Source organism: Chiloscyllium plagiosum, unplaced genomic scaffold, assembly GCF_037043375.1.
Source record: "Chiloscyllium plagiosum isolate Xiang-an unplaced genomic scaffold, Cpla_swu_hap1 HiC_scaffold_30, whole genome shotgun sequence".
Taxonomy (NCBI): domain Eukaryota; kingdom Metazoa; phylum Chordata; class Chondrichthyes; order Orectolobiformes; family Hemiscylliidae; genus Chiloscyllium; species Chiloscyllium plagiosum.
The window spans coordinates 16,835,949-16,856,186 of NW_028270168.1; the positions used below are offsets into that span (position 1 = coordinate 16,835,949).

General features: G+C 41.7%; 1 protein-coding gene and 2 non-coding genes across 5 annotated transcripts in view; all 3 read right to left on the minus strand.

Moving 5' to 3' along the window:
- Positions 1-20,238, minus strand: part of pabpc4 (poly(A) binding protein, cytoplasmic 4 (inducible form)) — a 44,868-nt gene that overhangs the window by 7,930 nt on the left and 16,700 nt on the right. For all 3 annotated transcript variants that reach the window (XM_043717442.2, XM_043717443.2, XM_087976776.1), the window contains 5 exons: positions 18,512-18,649; positions 16,913-17,008; positions 11,602-11,874; positions 5,407-5,497; positions 2,571-2,687 (listed from right to left, as the gene is read on the minus strand). In XM_043717442.2, the coding sequence (XP_043573377.1) occupies positions 2,571-2,687; positions 5,407-5,497; positions 11,602-11,874; positions 16,913-17,008; positions 18,512-18,649 (715 nt within the window). The remainder of the gene's footprint in view (positions 1-2,570; positions 2,688-5,406; positions 5,498-11,601; positions 11,875-16,912; positions 17,009-18,511; positions 18,650-20,238) is intronic.
- Positions 9,400-9,531, minus strand: LOC122563798 (small nucleolar RNA SNORA55). The gene has a single exon (XR_006315736.1). It is a non-coding gene; the product is annotated as a small nucleolar RNA SNORA55 (small nucleolar RNA).
- Positions 17,779-17,909, minus strand: LOC122563799 (small nucleolar RNA SNORA55). Its single transcript, XR_006315737.1, has one exon. It is a non-coding gene; the product is annotated as a small nucleolar RNA SNORA55 (small nucleolar RNA).

The window sequence follows — 20,238 nt, forward strand, 5'->3', positions numbered from 1 at the left end:
CCTTGGAAGAACCCTGGAAAAATATAAAGCATGGAGTCCTTGACTGATTTTTCATATTTAGATACTACTGTCAAGGCAGAGATTAAGTAACTCAAGAGAGCCCTGAGCTCAAATTTAGAATGTTAATGTTTTCTATAGCTCAATTCCATATAAAGAAACCCTGAAATTTTCCCCCATTTTGCTCTGAATGTGCCCATTTCAACTAGATATTGTACCTCATTAAGTGGTAATTTGTTAACAATAACTGTAGTACTTTCAGCTGCAAAGTTGACATCACCCGAGTCAGAATATCAAGAGTCCATAGCTTCACTCCAAAATCTTCAACACATTAATATAGGCTAACATTGCCAAAGGAGCACTCACACTGTCAGAAGTGCCTGGTTTTAGGTGAGATTTTAAACTGAGATCTTGTGGTGGATATAAACGATCCAATTAATTTGTTTGAAGAACTTGTGCCAGAATTGTGTCTGAATTCATTGAAACATGTATCCTCAACCAACATCATTGGACAATACTACCTGGTCATTTATCTCCATTCTGTTTGTGGGACTTCACGAAGTGTAAGTGGGCTGCCACACATGCCTGCATTATAGCAGTGACTTAGCTTTAAATGTACTGATCAGACAGCATTTGGTAGACCATAAGCGCCTGCAAGTTGTTGTTTCCTTCTAGAGGGACATCAGTACCAAGTCTAATACTTCATTCACAGGATATAGGCATCACTGACTAGACCAGTATTTATTACCTTTCTCTAATTGCCAAGAAGATAGTTGAGAGTCAACCACATTGCTGTGGGTCTGGAATCACATGTAGGCCAGACCAGGTAAGGATGGCAGGTTCCTTCCCTAAAGGATATTAGTGAACCAGATGGGTTTTTCCAACAATCGACAATGAATTCATGGTCATCATTAGATTCTTAATTCCAGATTTTTATTGAATTCAAATTCTACCATCAGCCATGGTGGGATTCGAAGCCAGGTCCTCAGAACATTTCCTGGGTCTCTAGATTAATAGTCCAGCAATAATACCACTGGGGCATCGTCTCCCAGATCCCATACTGACAATCAGGGCTGGAATTTCATCCCCATTCAAGGCTGAAATTTGCACCACCAGCCAACATCATCTCAATTTCAAGCCTGTGTCCTGGAGGGAGGGAACATCGGTGCTGCAAGATCTAACTGCCCCCAATGTGACAGGTAACCACATGAGATAGGTAAATGTCCACTTAAGCCAATTAAAGAGGACCAGTGGAATTTTCCACTCAGTATGCCACATTCCTGAGACATTAGGGATGAAGCCAGTCACTTGGAGCCAGCACACCAGAGACTTTGAAACTCTTCCTGTGGAGGGGCACTCCTATAAAATGCTGACACATATGCTGAGGCAGCAACAATATATAATCTAAAATTTTTAAAGATTACAAAGACAGAACTTCAAGATGAGGACAGTCCACTCTCACTTAACTGCAGGATGTTAAAATTATTTCTTGTTTGATAGGATGTGGGCATCACTGGCAAGATCAATATTTATTGCCCACTCACAACTGACCTTGAGAAGACGGTGAGCAGTCTTCTTGAACTGGTATGGACTACAGTGACAATGTAAGAATTACAATATCGTTCCAAGTCAAGATGTTATGTGGATTGCAGAAGACCCTTGCGGTCATGTTGTTCCCATATGTCTACTACTCGTACCCTTCTAAGCAGTAGAAGCCGCAGGTTTAAGAAAGAAACTTACTCCAGTATATCTTGTACATGACACACACTGCATGACACCTCCACTTGGCCCTGATATAAGGATTCTGACCCAAGATCCAAAATTATGCCCTTAATGTCAAATATTTGCACTTTTGATATAATTCACTGGACAGCCAGCAGGAGAAAGAACAAAGACTGAAATCGGCAATCTTTCCACAACCAAGAATAACATGTTTTTTGCTGTTAGGATGGTTCACTTCCTCCAAAGAGGGTATCAGAGGAAATAACACTAGGACTTCCTGTAGTTGGTTTAAAAATTCATATACAAGAAACCAGCCCTATCAGAATCATAACTTGTTAAACAGGAACATCAACACACACTGATAAATCAGGGGGGAAAGTGTGCACTGAAGATGCTGGAGATCAGATTAAAAGGGTGTGGTGCTGGAAAAGCACAGCCGGTCAGGCAGCATCTGAGGCCTGGATGAAGAGCTTATGTTCCTTAGATGTTGCCTGACCAGCTGTACTTTTCCAGCACCACACTCTTTGACAATGATAAATCAGTTAATATAAAGGGGAGGAACTTTACAATTCTTTAATTAGATATAAATTTAAAAGAACAGACACTACATTTGCTTTGAGACTTATTCCGAAATTTCCAAAAACGTGATTCTAGTTTATTAGGAAGGAATGCAAGTAAAATTTAATGTTATTTAAAATAAATTATCTTCTGAATGTAATAGATATGAGAGGCTCTTCACCTACTATTCAACCATTTTCATGAATGCATTCCTCAACTGCCAGTATAATCTTTTTTCGGGTTATTTGAAGATGTATTAATACGACAAAATGCTTCATTCAGCAAACTCTCACCCATTCTCTGTGCACCAGGAATACCTCGAGGACCCTGAGTATTTCCTGTTGGCGTTAGGTGCCGCAGAGAAGGCCGAGGACCTCCCTGACGAAGGGCATTTGGCATGGCTTGGAACCCTGTTGAAGAAAAGAACAGATTCTGAAACCAATCAAATAATTACTTTTTAAAAATATGTTTTTTGCTTCTGAAACTAAGCACAAAATTTCCCAAATGAAAGTTAATGTTTCACGTGGATGACCTATATGCCTCATTCCACAGATTCTGTTGAGAATTTCCAATTTCCTGTTTTCCCCCCAATTTCCAGCATGCACAGTTTTTGTTGCTGCATTACTGCAACTTGTAATTGAATTCAGATCTGTCCTGTAAAATTTGCATCTACTTAAAATGTTGTATTTTTAAGAATGACTTTTTATAAGATTGCTTTCTTACACTATACTACCCTAATGTGAGCACTGCAACAAACAGGTCGTGCACAACCAGTGCTACTTTTAAAATGCGAACATGAGCAACCATATAGTGGTCGTAAAGGATACAAAAAACAACAGGCTACATACATCAAAGGAAAATTACAGGGGATATTGCTTAAAACCTGAGAAAGAGTACGAGGTTACATTTATATTTGTGACTTGAGCGTGCTGTCAATAATCCATTATACTCGTACACAAGTCACAAATTCAAAATTTCAAATCAAAAATCTACATAAACATACAATATTATAGACTGTTCTTATGTACATATTAGGTATAGTTAGTAAGTTTGCAAATTACACCAATATTGGAGGTGTAGTGGACAGCGAAGGTTACCTCAGATTACAACAGGATCTTGATCAGATGGGCCAATGGGCTGAGAAGTGGCAGATGGAGTTTAATTCAGATAAATGCGAGGTGTTGCATTTTGGGAAAGCAAATCTTAGCAGGACTTATACACTTAATGGTAAGGCCCTAGGGAGTGTTGCTGAACAAAGAGACCTTGAAGTGCAGATTCATAACTCCTTGAAAGTGGAGTCGCAGGATAGGATAGTGAAGGCGGCATTTGGTATGCTTTCCTTTATCAGTCAGAGTATTGAGTACAGGAGTTGGGAGATCATGTTGCAGCTGTACAGGACATTGGTGAGGCCACTGTTGCAATAGTGCGTGCAATTCTGGTCTCCTGCCTATCGGAAAGATGTTGTGAAACTTGAAAGGGTTCAGAAAAGATTTACAAGGATGTTGCCAGGATTGGAGCATTTGAGCTATAGGGAGAGGCTGAACAGTCTGGGGCTGTTTTCCCTGGAGCGTCGGAGGCTGAGGGGTAATCTTATAGAGGTTTATAAAATCATGAGGGGCATGGATAGGATAAACAGACCAAGTTTTTTTTTCCCTGGGGTGGGGGGAGTCCAGAACTAGAGGGCATAGGTTTAGGCTAAGAGGGGAAAGATATAAAAGAGACTTAAGGGGCAACTTTTTCATGGAAAGGGTGGTACGTGTATGGAAAGAGCTGCCAGAGGAAGTGGTGGAGGTTGGTAGAATTGCAACATTTAAAAGGCATCTGGATGGGTATATGAAGAGGAAGGGTTTGGAGGGATATGGGCCAGGTGCTGGCAAGTGGGACTAGATTTGGTTGGGATATCTGGTTGGCATGGACGGGTTGGACCAAAGGATCTGTTTCCATGCTGTACATCTCTATGACTCTACGATTCTATAAGAATTTTCCACTATAATGATAAAATGAAGTATGAACTACGCAAATTAAGAATCTTCAACTTTGAAAAGTACTTTCAGTTACATATTGGAGCAGTATTAATATTCCAAACATCACAACCTGTTGTCTTCCAAAGACCAAACTGTCATTCAACAACAAAATTATTTAGTCGGTAATGTAAACATTTTACTGAATATCACTAATTGTGTTTTTAAAAACTCTACAAGTCAAACTAGATACACAATTGCAATAAACAGTAGTCAAGAACACATAACATGTATTTGTATACTCCTTACTAGTAACTGGATCAGCATTTGAATTACTTGTGACTAAACTGAATTTACCATCTCTTTCCACCTAATCCAGATTTGATCATCCCCAGAAGAGATTTAAGTGTAAATAACATAAATGCTCACGTCCAAGACCACCAGGCAAGCTGGCATGTTTTAACACAAGCTATTGCCAATTAACACACCAGTCCTCGGCTACCAGTTCACATTATTCTCCAATAAGAATGCATGCTGGACAGCTACTGGGAGTCAGAGTCGAAACATGTGGCACTGGAAAAGCACAGCAGGCCAGGCAGCAACCGAGGAGCAGAAGAGTCGATGTTTTGGATTCCTGATAAAGGGCTTACGCCCGAAACATTGACTCTCCTGCTGCCTGACCTGCTCTGTTTACTCAGCGACACTCTTTTCGCCTCTGACTCTCCAGCATCTGCAGTCCTCACTTGCTCCTAGCTACTGGGAGTCAGCCAGGAAATACCCACCTCCCTTTGTCCCCCCAAACTAAACTACCTGAAATAGAAATCTCACTACAGAATGAAGGCAAAGATCAACTCAGTTCAACAGAGGAATATTTCTTGGGGCTTTCCTGAGCCATAACATTACTGCCATATCAAATACCATTAGTAACTATTGAGGAAATCCCAACTTTTATATTAGAAACACCAAAAAGATTTTTCTTACAACTTAGAAGTAGTGACGAAGTGCTTTTTTTTAAAGAAAGCAAGTGTCTAAGAAAAAAGGAAAATCTTTTTGTTAGGAAGCTTTCCCTATATTTCCTTGAATTTTATAGATTTGTAATATCCAATATTTTCTTTCATACACAACATGCCTCAGTCATTTCAAACGAGTAAACATGATAAATGCATACCTTGGGGTCTGGTTTGTTGCTGTTGCCAACGTGGACTGGGTCTCATCTGAGCCATCTGATTTGGTGCATAATATGTAGCTCTACCTTGGGCCTGGAATGAAACCAGAACCTGTTTTATCCTTTCAGCAACACATTTATTCTGTAGCTTGAAATCCCCATATCATTTTCTTCATAATTAGTTTTAATAGGAATTAAATCCTAAAGTTGTGCAAAATTGTAAATTCATTTTATTGTACTTTCATTACTGTGTCACTTTCAGCAGCTGCTAAAGCCCTTTAGCAGGGCATCATTCTATTTTGTTTTGCTAACTTGATTACAAAACTTTTCTCCTACTAGTTATGCATTAATTTACTCAGTGCATGTTCAGTTCTAGTGCTAATCTGACTGAGACAATACCCAAAGCAGAACATAGAAATTATACCAGTAGGCAAAATACTCCTCCACAAACAAGGTTAAATTGTAGTTTAGTTATGAAACCACAATACAAGCTATATGCACTAACTAGTTCTATGGTTATACTATATAGCTCAATGATTTGTGGGGCTCAACCATATATGGGTTGTGTCTTGCCTCACCGGAAATCAAGCCTGCTATGCAAGTTCCCCTATTTTTGTGCTTGTTTAGACTCAGGTGATAGATCAAACAACCAGGTTTCTGTATAAAGATTATAACTTAAATCATAATAATCGTTTACCTATAGCTAAAATCTATTTATGAACTTTTGACATATAACTACTAGTTAAACCAGTTTAACTACCCTACCTCCCCCCTACCCCCAATAAACTCCACCCTACACAGAAAATATATTGCTGTGTGTGGAAGGAAGAACTGAAAAGGAGATTCAATCATTTGTGCACAGGTGTTGCAGAGATGATCCTTCTTTTAAGATCAGCTGTTCATTGATTTCTTTTGTCCAGATTTTTTCACATCCTTGCACATCCTGAATCACATGTTTTAAAGTTTCCCAGTTCCTAGTTAAAAGTTACAGCTTACAGCAACTGGTAAGGGAAAGGAAACAGGCTTTACTACACAGAGAGACTACCTCCTCTTTTGGAGGTTCAAATGCTTCTGGCCATATTGTTAACACCCACAAACCATTCAGCTGCCTAGGAGCCAAACACAGTCAAAAAATCAAAAAAACTATGGATGCTACAAATCTGAGACAAAAACAGAAATCACTGGAAAACCTCAGCAGGTCTAACACAACGTGTGGAGCAAAATCAAAATTAACTTTTTGGGTGCAGTGACCCTTCAGAGGTCCTTATGTCAAGAGCCCTTCAGGCCTGTTAATCACATTGTCATTGTCAAAGCTGTCGTCTTGCCATCGACAACTGACCACATTTCTATCGACCAATCAGCTACTTGTGGCTTGCCAAATCTCACTTTGTACACATTCCCTGGTGCTAATTCAACAGCAACTAACCTTCTCCCAATGGCCGTACAAGCAGCAGTGTAGAACTTATCTAAACAATGATAACTTGCTTTAGAAAGTGCAGTAGTTCCTTCCACAATCCTTGTTTTTTTAAAACAGTCCTATTTCCAGTCCACAATCAAACATACAGGAAATAAAATACATATGGTCTTTACAGTTACAACAGCCAGAGGCATTGTAGCAGCTGTGTCATATTCAAAATGATTGAGATAATTAAGAAAACAATGTGAGTAAAGGAATGAATGCTTTAGGGAATTGTTTACTTATTTCACAAAAACTTAATTTAGATTGGTTTGATACAAATGTGTAGCATCAGCTTTCTTGTATTTGTATCTCTTCATATTTTGCCATGTAAATGTTTGAGTTTCTATACATAAAGACAAAAGTCAATAGTCTATTCATTCCTTCAGAGGGAGAAATAAAAGCTCGTCATCTCGTCCATAAGGTGTTCACAGACCCATAAAATTTCTAGAGCGAGGAAGCATTGAGTCCACACTGACCCTCCAAATAGCATTCCATCCCACCCCTATAACCCTGCATTTACCATGGCCAATCCACCTTACACCTTTGGACTATGGGAGGAAACAAGAACATGCAGCAGAAATCCACACAGACATGGGGAGAATATGCAAACTCCACAGAGTCGTCTGCGGCTGGCTTTGAACCTGGATCACTAGCACTGTGAGGGAGCAGTGCCAACCCTGGAACCACTGTCCCACCCCTCTTGACCATGACTTCTAATTACTCTTTATGTGGCTTAGGTGTCAGACTTTGGCTGGTAGTGTTCATTTAAGGAATAGTGAAACACTATCCTATGCTAAACTTACATACCCAGGAGAGTTATAGGCACATAAATAATTACTTTACTTGGATCAAAAAACATTGGGTGTGAAGTGTTTCTGGATTATTTGATAGGATATTAAATAAATCTAAATTCTTTCTACATGAAATCACAAAATATTCAAAAGCATGTTAAATGTACATACTTTCTGTTACTGTTAATTAAAACAAAAGGACTTACAGGGTGAAATCTTCCCAGCTACCGAACAATGTGGGTATTAGTGGAAAAAAATGGGAGAATCATCCTTGAAATTAGCAGTAAGGTGATTCCCAATATCAAGAGCAAAATGTCCTATTATCCAGGCAAGAGTTGAATGGAAATATAAGACTCTTGTTAGTGAGTGTCAAGAGGCCTACTTTCATAATCATCCTCAATAGTACAGCACAGTACAGGCTCTTTGGCCTCTATGTTGTCCCAGCCTTTTATCCTACTCTAAGATCAGACTAACCTACATATCCCCCCATGTACTATCTTCCATATGCCTATCCAAGAATTGTTTAAATGTCCCTAATGTAACAGACTCTACTATCGAGGGTCAGTGCATTCCACACACCCACCACTCTTTGTGTAAAGAACCTACCTCTAACATCTTCCTTAAACCTTCCTCCAATTACCTTAAAATTATGCCCCCTCGACAGACATTTCTGCCATGGAAAAAAGTCACTGGCTATCCACTCTATCTATGCCTCTCATTCATCTTGTACACCTCCATCAAGTCACCTCTCATCCTTCTTTGCTCCAATGAGAAAAGCCCTAACTCCATCAACCTTTCTTCATAAAACATGCCCTCCAGTCCAGACAGCATCCTGGTAAATCTCTTCTGCACCCTCTCTAAAACTTCCACATTTTTCCTATAATGAGGCAACCAGAACTGAACACAATATTCCAAGTGTGGTCTAACTAGCGCTCTACAGAGCTGCAGCATAACCTTGCGGCTCTTAAACTCAGTCTCCCTGATAATAAAAGCCAACACACCATACGGCTTCCTAACAACCCTATCAACTTCGGTGGCAACTTTGCTCATGTTATGACATCTCATCTCACTGATTTGCAATTTTCCATTCTCCCACCAACCATACAGAAATAGACAGCAACAATTCCCAATATGAGAGAGAGAATAGTAACCTTGCCCTGTGTACTCACCTGGTGCTCCATCAGTCAGTAACATCTCAAAGCACAAACCATTGGCAGCAACCACACACACCCTTGTCCAGGAAGATCTCCAGGTCCCCAATGGCAAAACAGAGTGTCAATTTCTCTCTATGAAACATATCTGGGGTAACTGACAGGAATTATACAGGACAGCTGCGAACTGCCAGTGTGACCAGATGCATAGCAGTGCAGGAATCCTGGGACGTCCCAGCAGTGGCCAGTACTTCCACCCGCAGCAAGTGGGAAGATATGATGGAGGCGACAGGGATGTGATACATAAGTAATAAGTTTAAAAGGTAGCATGATGGAAGCTCTGAGAGAAACCATCTATGAAACTTGCTAAAAATAGCATTTCTGTCAATTTCTGGTGAGATTCAGACCACATAAACCATGGTGAACAGCCTACATTGTGGGTTTCCTCGTGGCAGAATGATTAGTTGCAGGCATGGTGTTACAAGGCTTGCAAAGTCTTTAGGTCTTCTGCACTAATGTGGCCATACCTCAAATGAGTCACATTCTCCAAGAGGACCAAAAACACCCTGAAATTATTGTATAAATGTAACTTGATATCTGTTGCTAAGTTGTAGAGACAGGCCTCAATTTAGAGGAGACCCATCTGGATTTACTCAGCATTGCTTTGGCACAATAGCTCCTCCAGAGTCTGCAATGACAATCAGAACTGGTTACAGGAATCAGGTGCTCCATTACACAGAACTATATACAGCCAAAGCTATATAAACTGTAAATCTGAAATGTCTTCAAAACTTTTCCTATCTTAGACAGTTTTGAGAAGATTTGTAGCTCAGTTGAGGTTCTGGATGTAGGTTTGCTCACTGAGCTGGAAGATTCGTTTTTAGATGTTTTATCACCATACTAGGTAACATCATCAGGGAGCCTCCGGATGAAGCACTGCTGATGTGGCCCGCTTTCTATTTGTGTGTTTACATTTCCTTGGGTTGGTGATATTCTTTCTCAGGGGGTGGTAAATGGGATCCAAGTCAATGTGTTTGTTGATACAGTTCCAGTTGAAATGCCATGCTTCTAGGAATTCTCATGTGTGTCTGTGTTTGGCTTGTCCTAGGATGCAAGTGTTGTCCCAGTTAAAATGGTGTCCTTCCTCATCTGTATGTAAAGATACTAGTGAGAGTGGGTCATGTCTTTTTGTGGCTAGTTGGTGTCCATGTATCCTGGTGGCTAGTTTGCTGCCTGTTTGGCCAATGTAGTGTTTGTTACAGTTCTTGCAAGGTATTTTGTAAATGACATTAGTTTTGCTTGTTGTCTATATAGGGTCTTTCAAGTTCATTAGCTGCTATTTTAGTGTGTTGGTGGGTTTGTGGGCTACCATGATGCAAAGATATCTGAGTAGTCAGGCAGTCATTTCCAAGATGTCTTTAATATAGGGGGAGAGTGGCTAGGGTTTCTGGATGTGCTTTGTCTGCTTGTTTGGGTTTGTTGCTGAGAAATCAGCGGACTGTGTTCATTGGGTACCCGTTCTTTTTGAATACACTGTATAGGTGATTTTTCTTTGCTTTTCGTAGTTCCTCTGTGCTGCAGAGTGTAGTGGCTCAGTGAAATAATGTCTAATGAAGCTTCGTTTGTGGATGTTGGGATGATTGCTTCTAAAGTTCAGTACTTGGTGCATATGTGATGTTTTCCTGTAGACGTTAGTTTGAAGATCCCCATTGTCTGTTCACTCTACTGCGACATCGAGGAATGACAGTTTGTTGTTGTTTTCTTTCTCTTTAGTGAATGAAACCCTAACCACTCTCGCCTACATCAAAGACATCTTGGAAATGACTGCTAGACTACTCAGACCTCTTGGCATCATGCTGGCCCACAAACCTGTCAACACACTAAAACAGTAGCTAATGAACTTGAAAGACCCTAAACAGACAACAAGCAAAACTAATGTCATTTACAAAATACCTTGCAAGAACTGTAACAAACACTACATTGGATAAATAGGCAGAAAACTAGCCTCCAGGATACATGAACACCAACTAGCCACAAAAAGACATGACCCACTCTCACTAATATCCTTACATGATGAGGAAGGAAGCCACTTTGGGACAACACTTGTATCCTGGAACAAGCCAAACACAGACACGCACAAGAATTCCTAGAAGCATGGCATTCCAACCGGAACTCTCTCAACAAACATATTGACTTGGATCCTATTTACCACTCCCTGAAAAAACGAACAGGAAATTACATCAGCACAGGAAATGATGCCACCAACCCAAGAACCTGTCAAAACTATAAATATCTGTATTTAGTTCAAGCCTAACTTATTTTAAATTGTCTGGTATGGTCTCTTAACAAAAATCACTTCCTCTCTAGGCAGCTTATTATGGTAGGACCACAGTACAAGCAACTGGCACAAGGCTGATGAAAACCCACATTCCAGCTGTTAGTAAACAAACAGAAAAACATTTATAAGCAAAGTCACTTACCTTTAAAATTCATATGCCCATCCACAGTGTTCTCTTTACCAGGTTTCACTGGCCATGGTGGGGACTCAGTAAACAGCATGAATATGGGTAGGTAAAGTATGCAACTTTCTCTCCCTTGTCCCTTTTGCACAGAGTCCTGAGGCTCCCAGCTGCCTTGAGTGGGAGCTTCAGATACCTAGACCTGACCAGAATATAGCAAGACCCAAAATCAACAAGAATCTGGCAGAACTAATTTCCACCAGATTTCCCAAACTGTACTGTCCTATCAGTTTCTGCTCTGGAGTGCAAAGGGGACAAAAATTCTAATGAGAACTCACCTGAGGTACAGCTGGCATAAAGTAGCCTCCTGCAGCTGGCTGAAATTGGTTGATGATTGTATTAGCTGGCATGGCCCGCATCCCTGCAATTCTTTGCATATACTGATTAGTTAAATGTGCCTTGCGTTCCTCTTTCCTTTGGGCAAGAGCTACATATAATGGCTTGGAACCAACAATACGTCCATTCATTTCCGTTACAGCTTTTGTGGCTTCTTCAGGAGAGGAAAAACAGACAAAGCCAAAACCTTTGCTTCGGCCATCCTCCAGCATTACCTTTAAAAATAGCAAAATAAGTGGCAGAAGAATTCGAAGTTTGCAATGAGAAAGAAACTGTGGCAAAAAAATAGTTTGTACTTATTCCCAGAATAATCCTGAATCTTAACTACACAGTGTGGTTAACAGCCAATTAAGTGCAACTATGACTAAAATTATCTTAATTATCCAATTGTGAAAAGGAACAGAGTAAACACCAAATGCCCACCATACCTTGTGGCCTACTCTCACAACTGACAAAAGTTCCTATATCTGAGTTAGTTGGGTTAAGGAAGTGTATCCACCACCATCACCCCAATATATTATAGAAACCGAGGGTGAAATTAATGCTGCCCCAGGAGTTGGCTGGGAGGTGGGGTAGCCTGGAAATGGAGATCTTGGTACCTTTCCGACTTTCTCCAGTAAGGAGGCCACTTGGTGGCCTTATTGATGCCATTGGTTGTACATCAGTCAGGTGGGTGCCACACAAAATCTCGTCAGCAGGCTGCAGTGTGGAGTGGGGTCCCTCTTTCTCAGGAATCTTGAAATTATCAGATGATCCAACTGATGGGGCCATAAGGAGAAACCCATCCCACCCTTTACAACGAGCTCCCTCCACTCCCTTTACTGGGACCTCTGACTAGCTCCAGCTATCCCTTCCTATTCAACTTGAACTCAGAAGCTCCAGAAACAAGTTTCATTCTCAAGTCTCCTGTAAGCACCTTTCCTAATGAAGTTGCAAGCCCTGTAGAGTCAACAGCCTCTGACTGGCTGACAACTCAGAGATGAAGGGCTTTTGCCCGAAACATCGATGTTCCTGCTCCTCAAATGCTGCCTGACCTGCTGTGCTTTTCCAGCACTACTCTAATCTTGACTCTAATCTCCAGCATCCGCAGCACCCACTTTCGCCTAACTCAGAGATGGGATACCTGTCCTGCATTAGAAACACAACAGGACATTTCTCTATTGGAGCCAGATCCCTTACAGCAGTTGTGAGCTACCTTACTGGGACTTATCGAGCTCATGTCAATGGAAGGGGCCCACCATTCCAACTATGAAATTCTAACCCAGGATAGCCCACAAAAACAATGATGGAGATTACAGTGCATGATTGATTTATGCGCAGCCAGCACACCAACAAACTCAAAGAAACCTGATAACAAAAATCGAGCAACCTCAATGAAACAGACTTCCCCTTTCCTGCTGTCATTTGAATGAAGTGTTAAGTGAAGGGATCTCCAGACATCCAACAGGGTTAGCAGTTTCAGTCTCAAATTTTTTGCCACAGAGACCTTGGGGCTGGTGGTCGGAATAAATTTTTAATCTGAAAATAAAGGTAATGGCTTCAGTCTCCCAATATTTACTCGGCAGAAACTTCTACTCATCCAGTATTGGATATGAGTAAGCAGTCTGACAAGTTAGTGAGAGTGGAGGGGGAATGAGAGATGTGAAGATGAGTCGTCAAAATACATGTGAAAAGCGATAGTTTTTGTATAATGTTATAATGTTCGTATGATGTTATGTTTTGTTATATTATGCAAGATGGCACCAAAGCATTGCGACTCTTTATTTAGTCCCCAGCGATTATCTTCTTGCATCTATTATATTCCTAAAATTAAGTCTGGTAGAATTATTAACAATGTTCTTTTCTCTAACACTTTCCTCTTCATTCTGTTCTATTACCCTGACGTACTTATGCAAGATATGATTTGCTTGGACAGCATGAAAAACAATACTTTTCACTGTATGTGACAATAGTCAAATCAAAATCAAGTAGAAGGGTAAAATGTAGATGTGTAATAGAACAAGGTCAAGGATGGATTTTTGGTTTCACCAGAGGCAATGGTACATGAAAAGATCAACTAGGAGAAAGTGGGGACTGCAGATGCTGGAGATCAGAGCTGAAAGATGTGTTGCTGGAAAAGCGCAGCAGGTCAGGCAGCATCCAAGGAACAGGAGAATCGACGTTTCGGGCATAAGCCCTTCTTCAGGAATGAGGAAGGTGTGCCAAGCAGGCTAAGATAAAAGGTAGGGAGGAGGGACTTGGGGGAGGGGCGTTGGGAATGCAATAGGTGGAAGGAGGTTAAGGTGAGGGTGATAGGCCGGAGAGGGGGTGGGGGTGAAGAGGTCGGGAAGAAGATTGCAGGTCAAGAAGGCGGTGCTGAGTCCGAGGGTTGGGACTGAGATAAGGTGGGGGGGGAGGGGAAATGTGGAAGCTGGAGAAATCTGAGTTCATCCCTTGTGGTTGGAGGGTTCTTAGGCGGAAGATGAGGCGCTCTTCCTCCAGGCGTCATGTTGCCATGGTCTGGCGATGAGGCGGCCAAGGACCTGCATGTCCTTGGCGGAGTGGGACGGGGAGTTAAAGTGTTGAGCCACGGGGTGGTTGGGTTGGTTGGTGCGGGTGCCCCAGAGGTGTTCTCTGAAACGTTCCGCAAGTAGGCGGCCTGTCTCTCCAGTGTAGAGGAGGCCACATCGGGTGCAGCGGATGCAGTAAATGATGTGTGTGGAGGTGCGGGTGAATTTGTGACGGATATGGAAGGATCCCTTGGGGCCTTGGAGGGAAGTGAGGGTGGAGGTGTGGGCGCAAGTCTTGCATTTCTTGCGGTTGCAGAGGAAGATGCCGGGAGTGGAGGTTGGGTTGGTGGGGGGTGTGGACCTGACGAGGGAGTCGCGGAGGGAGTGGTCTTTCCGGAACGCCGATCGGGGAGGGGAGGGAAATATATCCTTGGTGGTGGGGTCTGTTTGGAGGTGGCGGAAATGACGAAGAATGATATGATGTATCTGGAGGTTGGTGGGGTGGTAGGGGAGGACCAGTGGGGTTCTGTCCTGGTGGCGACTGGAGGGGCGGGGTTCAAGGGCGGAGGAGCGGGAAGTGGAGGAGATGCGGTGGAGAGCATCATCAACCACGGTGGAGGGGAAATTGCGGTCTCTGAAGGAGGAAGCCATCTGGGTTGTTCGGTATTGGAATTGGTCCTCCTAGAAGCAGATGCGGCGGAGATGAAGGAATTGGGAATATGGGATGGCGTTTTACAGGGGCAGGGTGGGAGGCGATGTAATCTAGGTAGCTGTGGGAGTCGGTCGGTTTATAGTAAATGTCCATGTTGAGTCGGTCGCCCGAGATAGAAATGGAGGTGTCTAGGAAGGAGAGGGAGGAGTCTGAGACAGTCCAGGTAAATTTGAGGTCAGGGTGGAAGGTGTTAGTAAAGTGGATGAATTGTTCAACCTCCTCGTGGGCGACCGACTCAACACAGACATTCACTTCCAACCGACCGACTCCCACAGCTACCTAGATTAAATCTCCTCCCACCCTGCCCCCTGTAAAAACGCCATCCCATATTCCCAATTCCTTCGCCTCTGCCGCATCTGCTCCCAGGAGGATCAATTCCAATACCAAACAACCCAGATGGCCTCCTTCTTCAAAGACCGCAATTTCCCCTCCGACGTGGTTAACGATGCTCTCCACCGCATCTCCTCCACTTCCCGCTCCTCCACCCTTGAACCCCGCTCCTCCAATCGCCACCAAGACAGATCCCCACTGGTCCCCACCTACCACCTCACCAACCTCCAGATACATCGTATCATCCTTTGTCATTTCCGCCACCTCCAAACAGACCCCACCACCAAGGATATATTTCTCTCCCCTCCCCTATCGGCGTTCCGGAAAGACCACTCCCTCCGCGACTCCCTCGTCAGGTCCACACCCCTCACCAACCCAACCTCCACTCCCGGCACCTTCCCCTGCAACCGCAAGAAATGCAAAACTTGCGCCCACACCTCCCCCCTCACTTCCCTCCAAGGCCCCAAGGGATACTTCCATATCCGTCACAAATTCACCCGCACCTCCACACACATCATTTACTGCATCCGCTGCACCCGATGTGGCCTCCTCGATACTGGAGAGATAGGCCGCCTACTTGCGGAACGTTTCAGAGAACACCTCTGGGGCACCCGCAACAACCAACTCAACCGCCACGTGGCTGAACACTAACTCCCCCTCCCACTCCACCAAGGACATGCAGGTCCTTAGCCTCCTCCATTGCCAAACCATGGCAACACGACGCCTGGAGGAAGAGCGCCTCAGCTTCCGCCTAGGAACCCTCCAACCGTAAGGGATGAATGCAGATTTCTACAGCTTCCACATTTCCCCTCCCCCCACCTTATCTCAGTCCCAACCCTCAGACTCAGCACCGCCTTCTTGACCTGCAATCTTCTTCCCGACCTTTCCGCCCCCACCCCCTCTCCGGCCTATCACCTTCACCTTAACCTCCTTCCACCTATTGCATTCCCAACGTCCTTCCCCCAAGTCCCTCCTCCCTACCTTTTATCTTAGCCTGCTTGGCACACCTTCCTCATTCCTGAAGAAGGGCTTATGCCCAAAACGTCGATTCTCCTGCTCCTTGGATGCTGCCTGACTTGCTGCGCTTTTCCAGCAACGTTTTTTTCAGCAATGATACATGAGTGGGTCAGAAGTCAGTTCAAGTGAACCGCTGGCTATGGTTAGACAGAGAAGAGTAGAACTGAGTAAGTACAGTCCTATCCAGCTGGACTACACTGGAGATTTGATATGGCATCAAGGTAGAGAAGGACAAAGAAGTTCATTAATATAGAATGTCATTTGTAACTTCAGGCTTGTTTCTGTACTGTGGTAGGGTAGAACCCTTATTGGAGGAATTCAAAACAAGGAAATAAGGAAACATGACCACAGCTTTGGGAGCAACAGCAAGTTCAGGGCTAGAGTTGGGGTGGGGAAAATGTCAGACTAAGTTTGACCCTGGTTGGCTACAAGTAGAGAAGGGAACACTAGAGGTGGCAAAACAGATGGTCTCACTCTGAGCAATAAAAAAGGCCATGAGCTCTTCGGATGTGCTGACAACAGTGCACTTGAGTTCAATTCATTTAGGGACACTGATGTTTCAAAACAGTAATAATAGTTCACCATGTTTTAAAAGGAGTGAACTTTAAACTGGGAAAGTCAACTTTGGACCTTTTTACTTATTTTACCCTTGCTTGTTTTTCTGTTTTGATGATTAGCATTATTAGCACTAATTAGTAAATATACCTTAGCACTGGTGATTGATCCAAATGGTGCAAACTCTTTCCTCAGTTTTTCATCATCAATGGTGTCATCCAGATTTTTAATGTATAGATTCACACCCTAAAAACATTTTAGTAAAATTGTTAACGCTATAGTTTTAGTCTGAACTAACATTCTCAAATCTTGCAGCTGAAAAATAGAATAAAATTGGTTAACAATGCACTGCTGCATTATTCCATCTTAAATCAGTAAAACTGTCCATGTTCTAACACACACAAACGAAACATAAGCTAGAAAGCCATTAATCTAACATTAAAAGTTTTCTAAATTAAATGGTGCAGGTGACTTTTATAAGTTTAAAGTTTACATTATTAGGCATTATTGTTTAATTACCCATTTGATTGATTAATTGTTCAAATATAAAACAAATTATTAGCTGAAAACACTTTCTATATTCGTCATTCAAAGCAAAATAAAACTTATGAACTGTGAATTACAATAGTTACATTTTCTAAAACTAGCATTTTTCCAAACACACTTTTGCAGTCTTCTGGCATGAACTTACTGGGAACACTCCAATACGGAAACCTGCCAGAATCTAAAGGAGAAAAATCATGCAAGAAATCCCACTGTGCTTTCAGTACTGTTCAGAAATTTTCAGAGTGAGGACTCCTAGCGGGTCAGTTTCAAAAGGGATACGAAATGTACAAAAAGGAAGTCACTTAAGAACTTGATCTAAAAACTGATGAAAGTTTTAGAATACATTGGTGCTTAATATCCTGAAATAGATTATGAAAGTACTGAAAAACTGTCTGCACTTATGGAACTGTGGCACAGAATGGGTCACAGTCTCTGAGAAAATATGGAAAATACTTCCTGTAAGTCTGAAAATGTGTTGCAAAGTTGTAGAGACAAGCCTCAATTTAAAGAGACCCATCTGGATTTACTCAGCTTTTACTTTTGCACGACAGCTCCTCCAGGATCTGCATTGCAATCAGAACTGGTTATAGGAACTAGGCGCTACTTTACAAACAGAACTATATATGGTCAAAGGCACACAATAGTATATTTGTTGCATGCACAACTTTTTTTTCTATGACAGTGCTACAGTTAGGTGAATTTTCCTTAACCGCAGAAGATCATACAGCAGGTAAACTATCTCTTCTTGTACCATATATTAAACATGTAAACTTTCAGCTGATTAGTATTTCCTGCGTGCTATCTACCCATTTTTTAAAAACGAGCACTGCTGTTTTTGAAAAGAAAATTATGATAATTTGCTCTTGCCCTACAGAACTCAATTTATATACAACAGTCATTTAACACCTCCTTTGAATTGTAACTGCACCAAATTTGACAAAAATGAAAAAGTCAAAAGGTAACATAGCCTCTGTATATGTGTCCTGCAGCAAATTAATCAAGAGATTTCCAGTTTGATTGTAACTTTATTCCCAGAGTTTGTTAATAATAGGTGTAATTTCCAAATGTGGTTATGTATTATGAGGCCATTACAAAGGCTCTTCATTCTGATGAAAAATCTTTGAATTGTTTCCCTCCCCACAGAAGTGCTAGACCTAGTGAGTATTTCCAGCATTTTGTTTTTATTTCTACTTCATTACACACCTGGTATCTACTGATTCGCTCCTGTTTTAGTTGTTCAAACTTTCTTTTTAGTTCAGCCTGTCGTTCCACTTTTTTCTGGGCACGTCCAACAAACAGCATTTTCCCATTCAGGTCCTTCCCATTCATTTCTTCCACAGCCTATAAGTACAGACGAGAAAAGAGCATCAGCTCATCCATACTATTTCCCATGGCGGAAATGTCTATCATGAGGGGTCATAATTTTAAGGTGAATCGAGGAAGGTTATGGGGAGATGTCAGAAATAGGTTCTTTACATAGAGAATGGTGGGTTATGGAATGCACTGCCAGCAGTTGTAGTAGAGTCAGATACATTAGGGACATTTAAGTGACTCTTGGATAGGCACATGGAAGATAGTACAATGTAGGATATGTAGGTTAGTCTGATTTCAGAGTAGGATAAAAGGCTGGCACAACAGCGAGGACTGAAGGGCTTGTACTGTGCTATGTTCTATTGTAAACAAATTTATCAAATGATATTTACTAAAGTATACATATGCCAGGGTGACATATTGCTATACAATGCTACATTAATGCCAAACATGTAGAACAGGCTAGAATACTGTGCATGTTTCATTTACATTTGTATTAAAACATTTACATTCTGAGGAATTAATTGCTCATGGCAAGGAATTTTATTAGCTGTTTTAATGAAATTTTTAAAACCTTAACATAAAACACATTCAAAAAGTGGAGCATAAATAAATATTTAATACTTTTTAAGATATAGACTTCCACATTGACTGAGGGTTCCCCTGAAGTTATTAACTTTTGGCCCTATATACCAACAGCTGCTACATGCAGCCTGGGGTTAGTGGTTTTATTCACACATCATAAGGTCATCGCCTCAGACTCACTCCAGAAATGAGAGCACATGAATCAAGGCTGGCACATCAGAGTGCTGAAGAATTATTTCAGTCAGAGGAGAAGAGGTAATAAACCAAAGGCCCATTTGCTCTTTCATTTGAATATAAAGGCTCCCACTGCAATATGTGACCAAGATCCAAGAAAATCATATTGTGCTCTACATTTAATTCCAACAACTACAACATTTAAAAGGCATCTGGATGGGTTTCTGAATAGGAAGGGCTTAAAGGGATATAAGCCAAATGCTGGCAACTGGGACTAGATTTACTTAGGATATCTGGTCAGGATGGACAAGTTGGACCGAAGGGTCTGTTTCTGTGCTGTATATCTCTATGACTCTAGCTAAAATCTGAAGTACATGATCTGTTCATTTAATTGCTGTTTATGGAACTCTGCAATTTGCAAAATGTCTGCCAGGTTGTTACATCACAACAATGATGTGTATCAGATGTGTTCTCATTAAGGCTGTGGTGAAATTGTTGTTTTTTTTAAGATACGAGGAGGACTATATAAAATAGGTAATACACAGCAATTTCACCTGGTTCAGAATGGAAGAACCAGAAGATGCGATTTGTCAAAATAACATTTCAATAAGTGTTTGTATCAGTCTCTGTATAAATAATGGAAATAATTTATACTACTAAATGCAAATTTATTTTAATTCATTTGTGGGATGTGGAGATCGTTGAGTCAGTCAGCATTTATTGCCCATCCCTCTCTGCCCTTGAGAAGGTGTAGCAAGCTGCCTTCTCGAACTACTGCAGGCCATGTGCTCTAGCTAGAATCATAATGTTCTTAGGCGGTAAGTTCCCAGCTTCCCCAACAACACTAAATGAACAGTGAT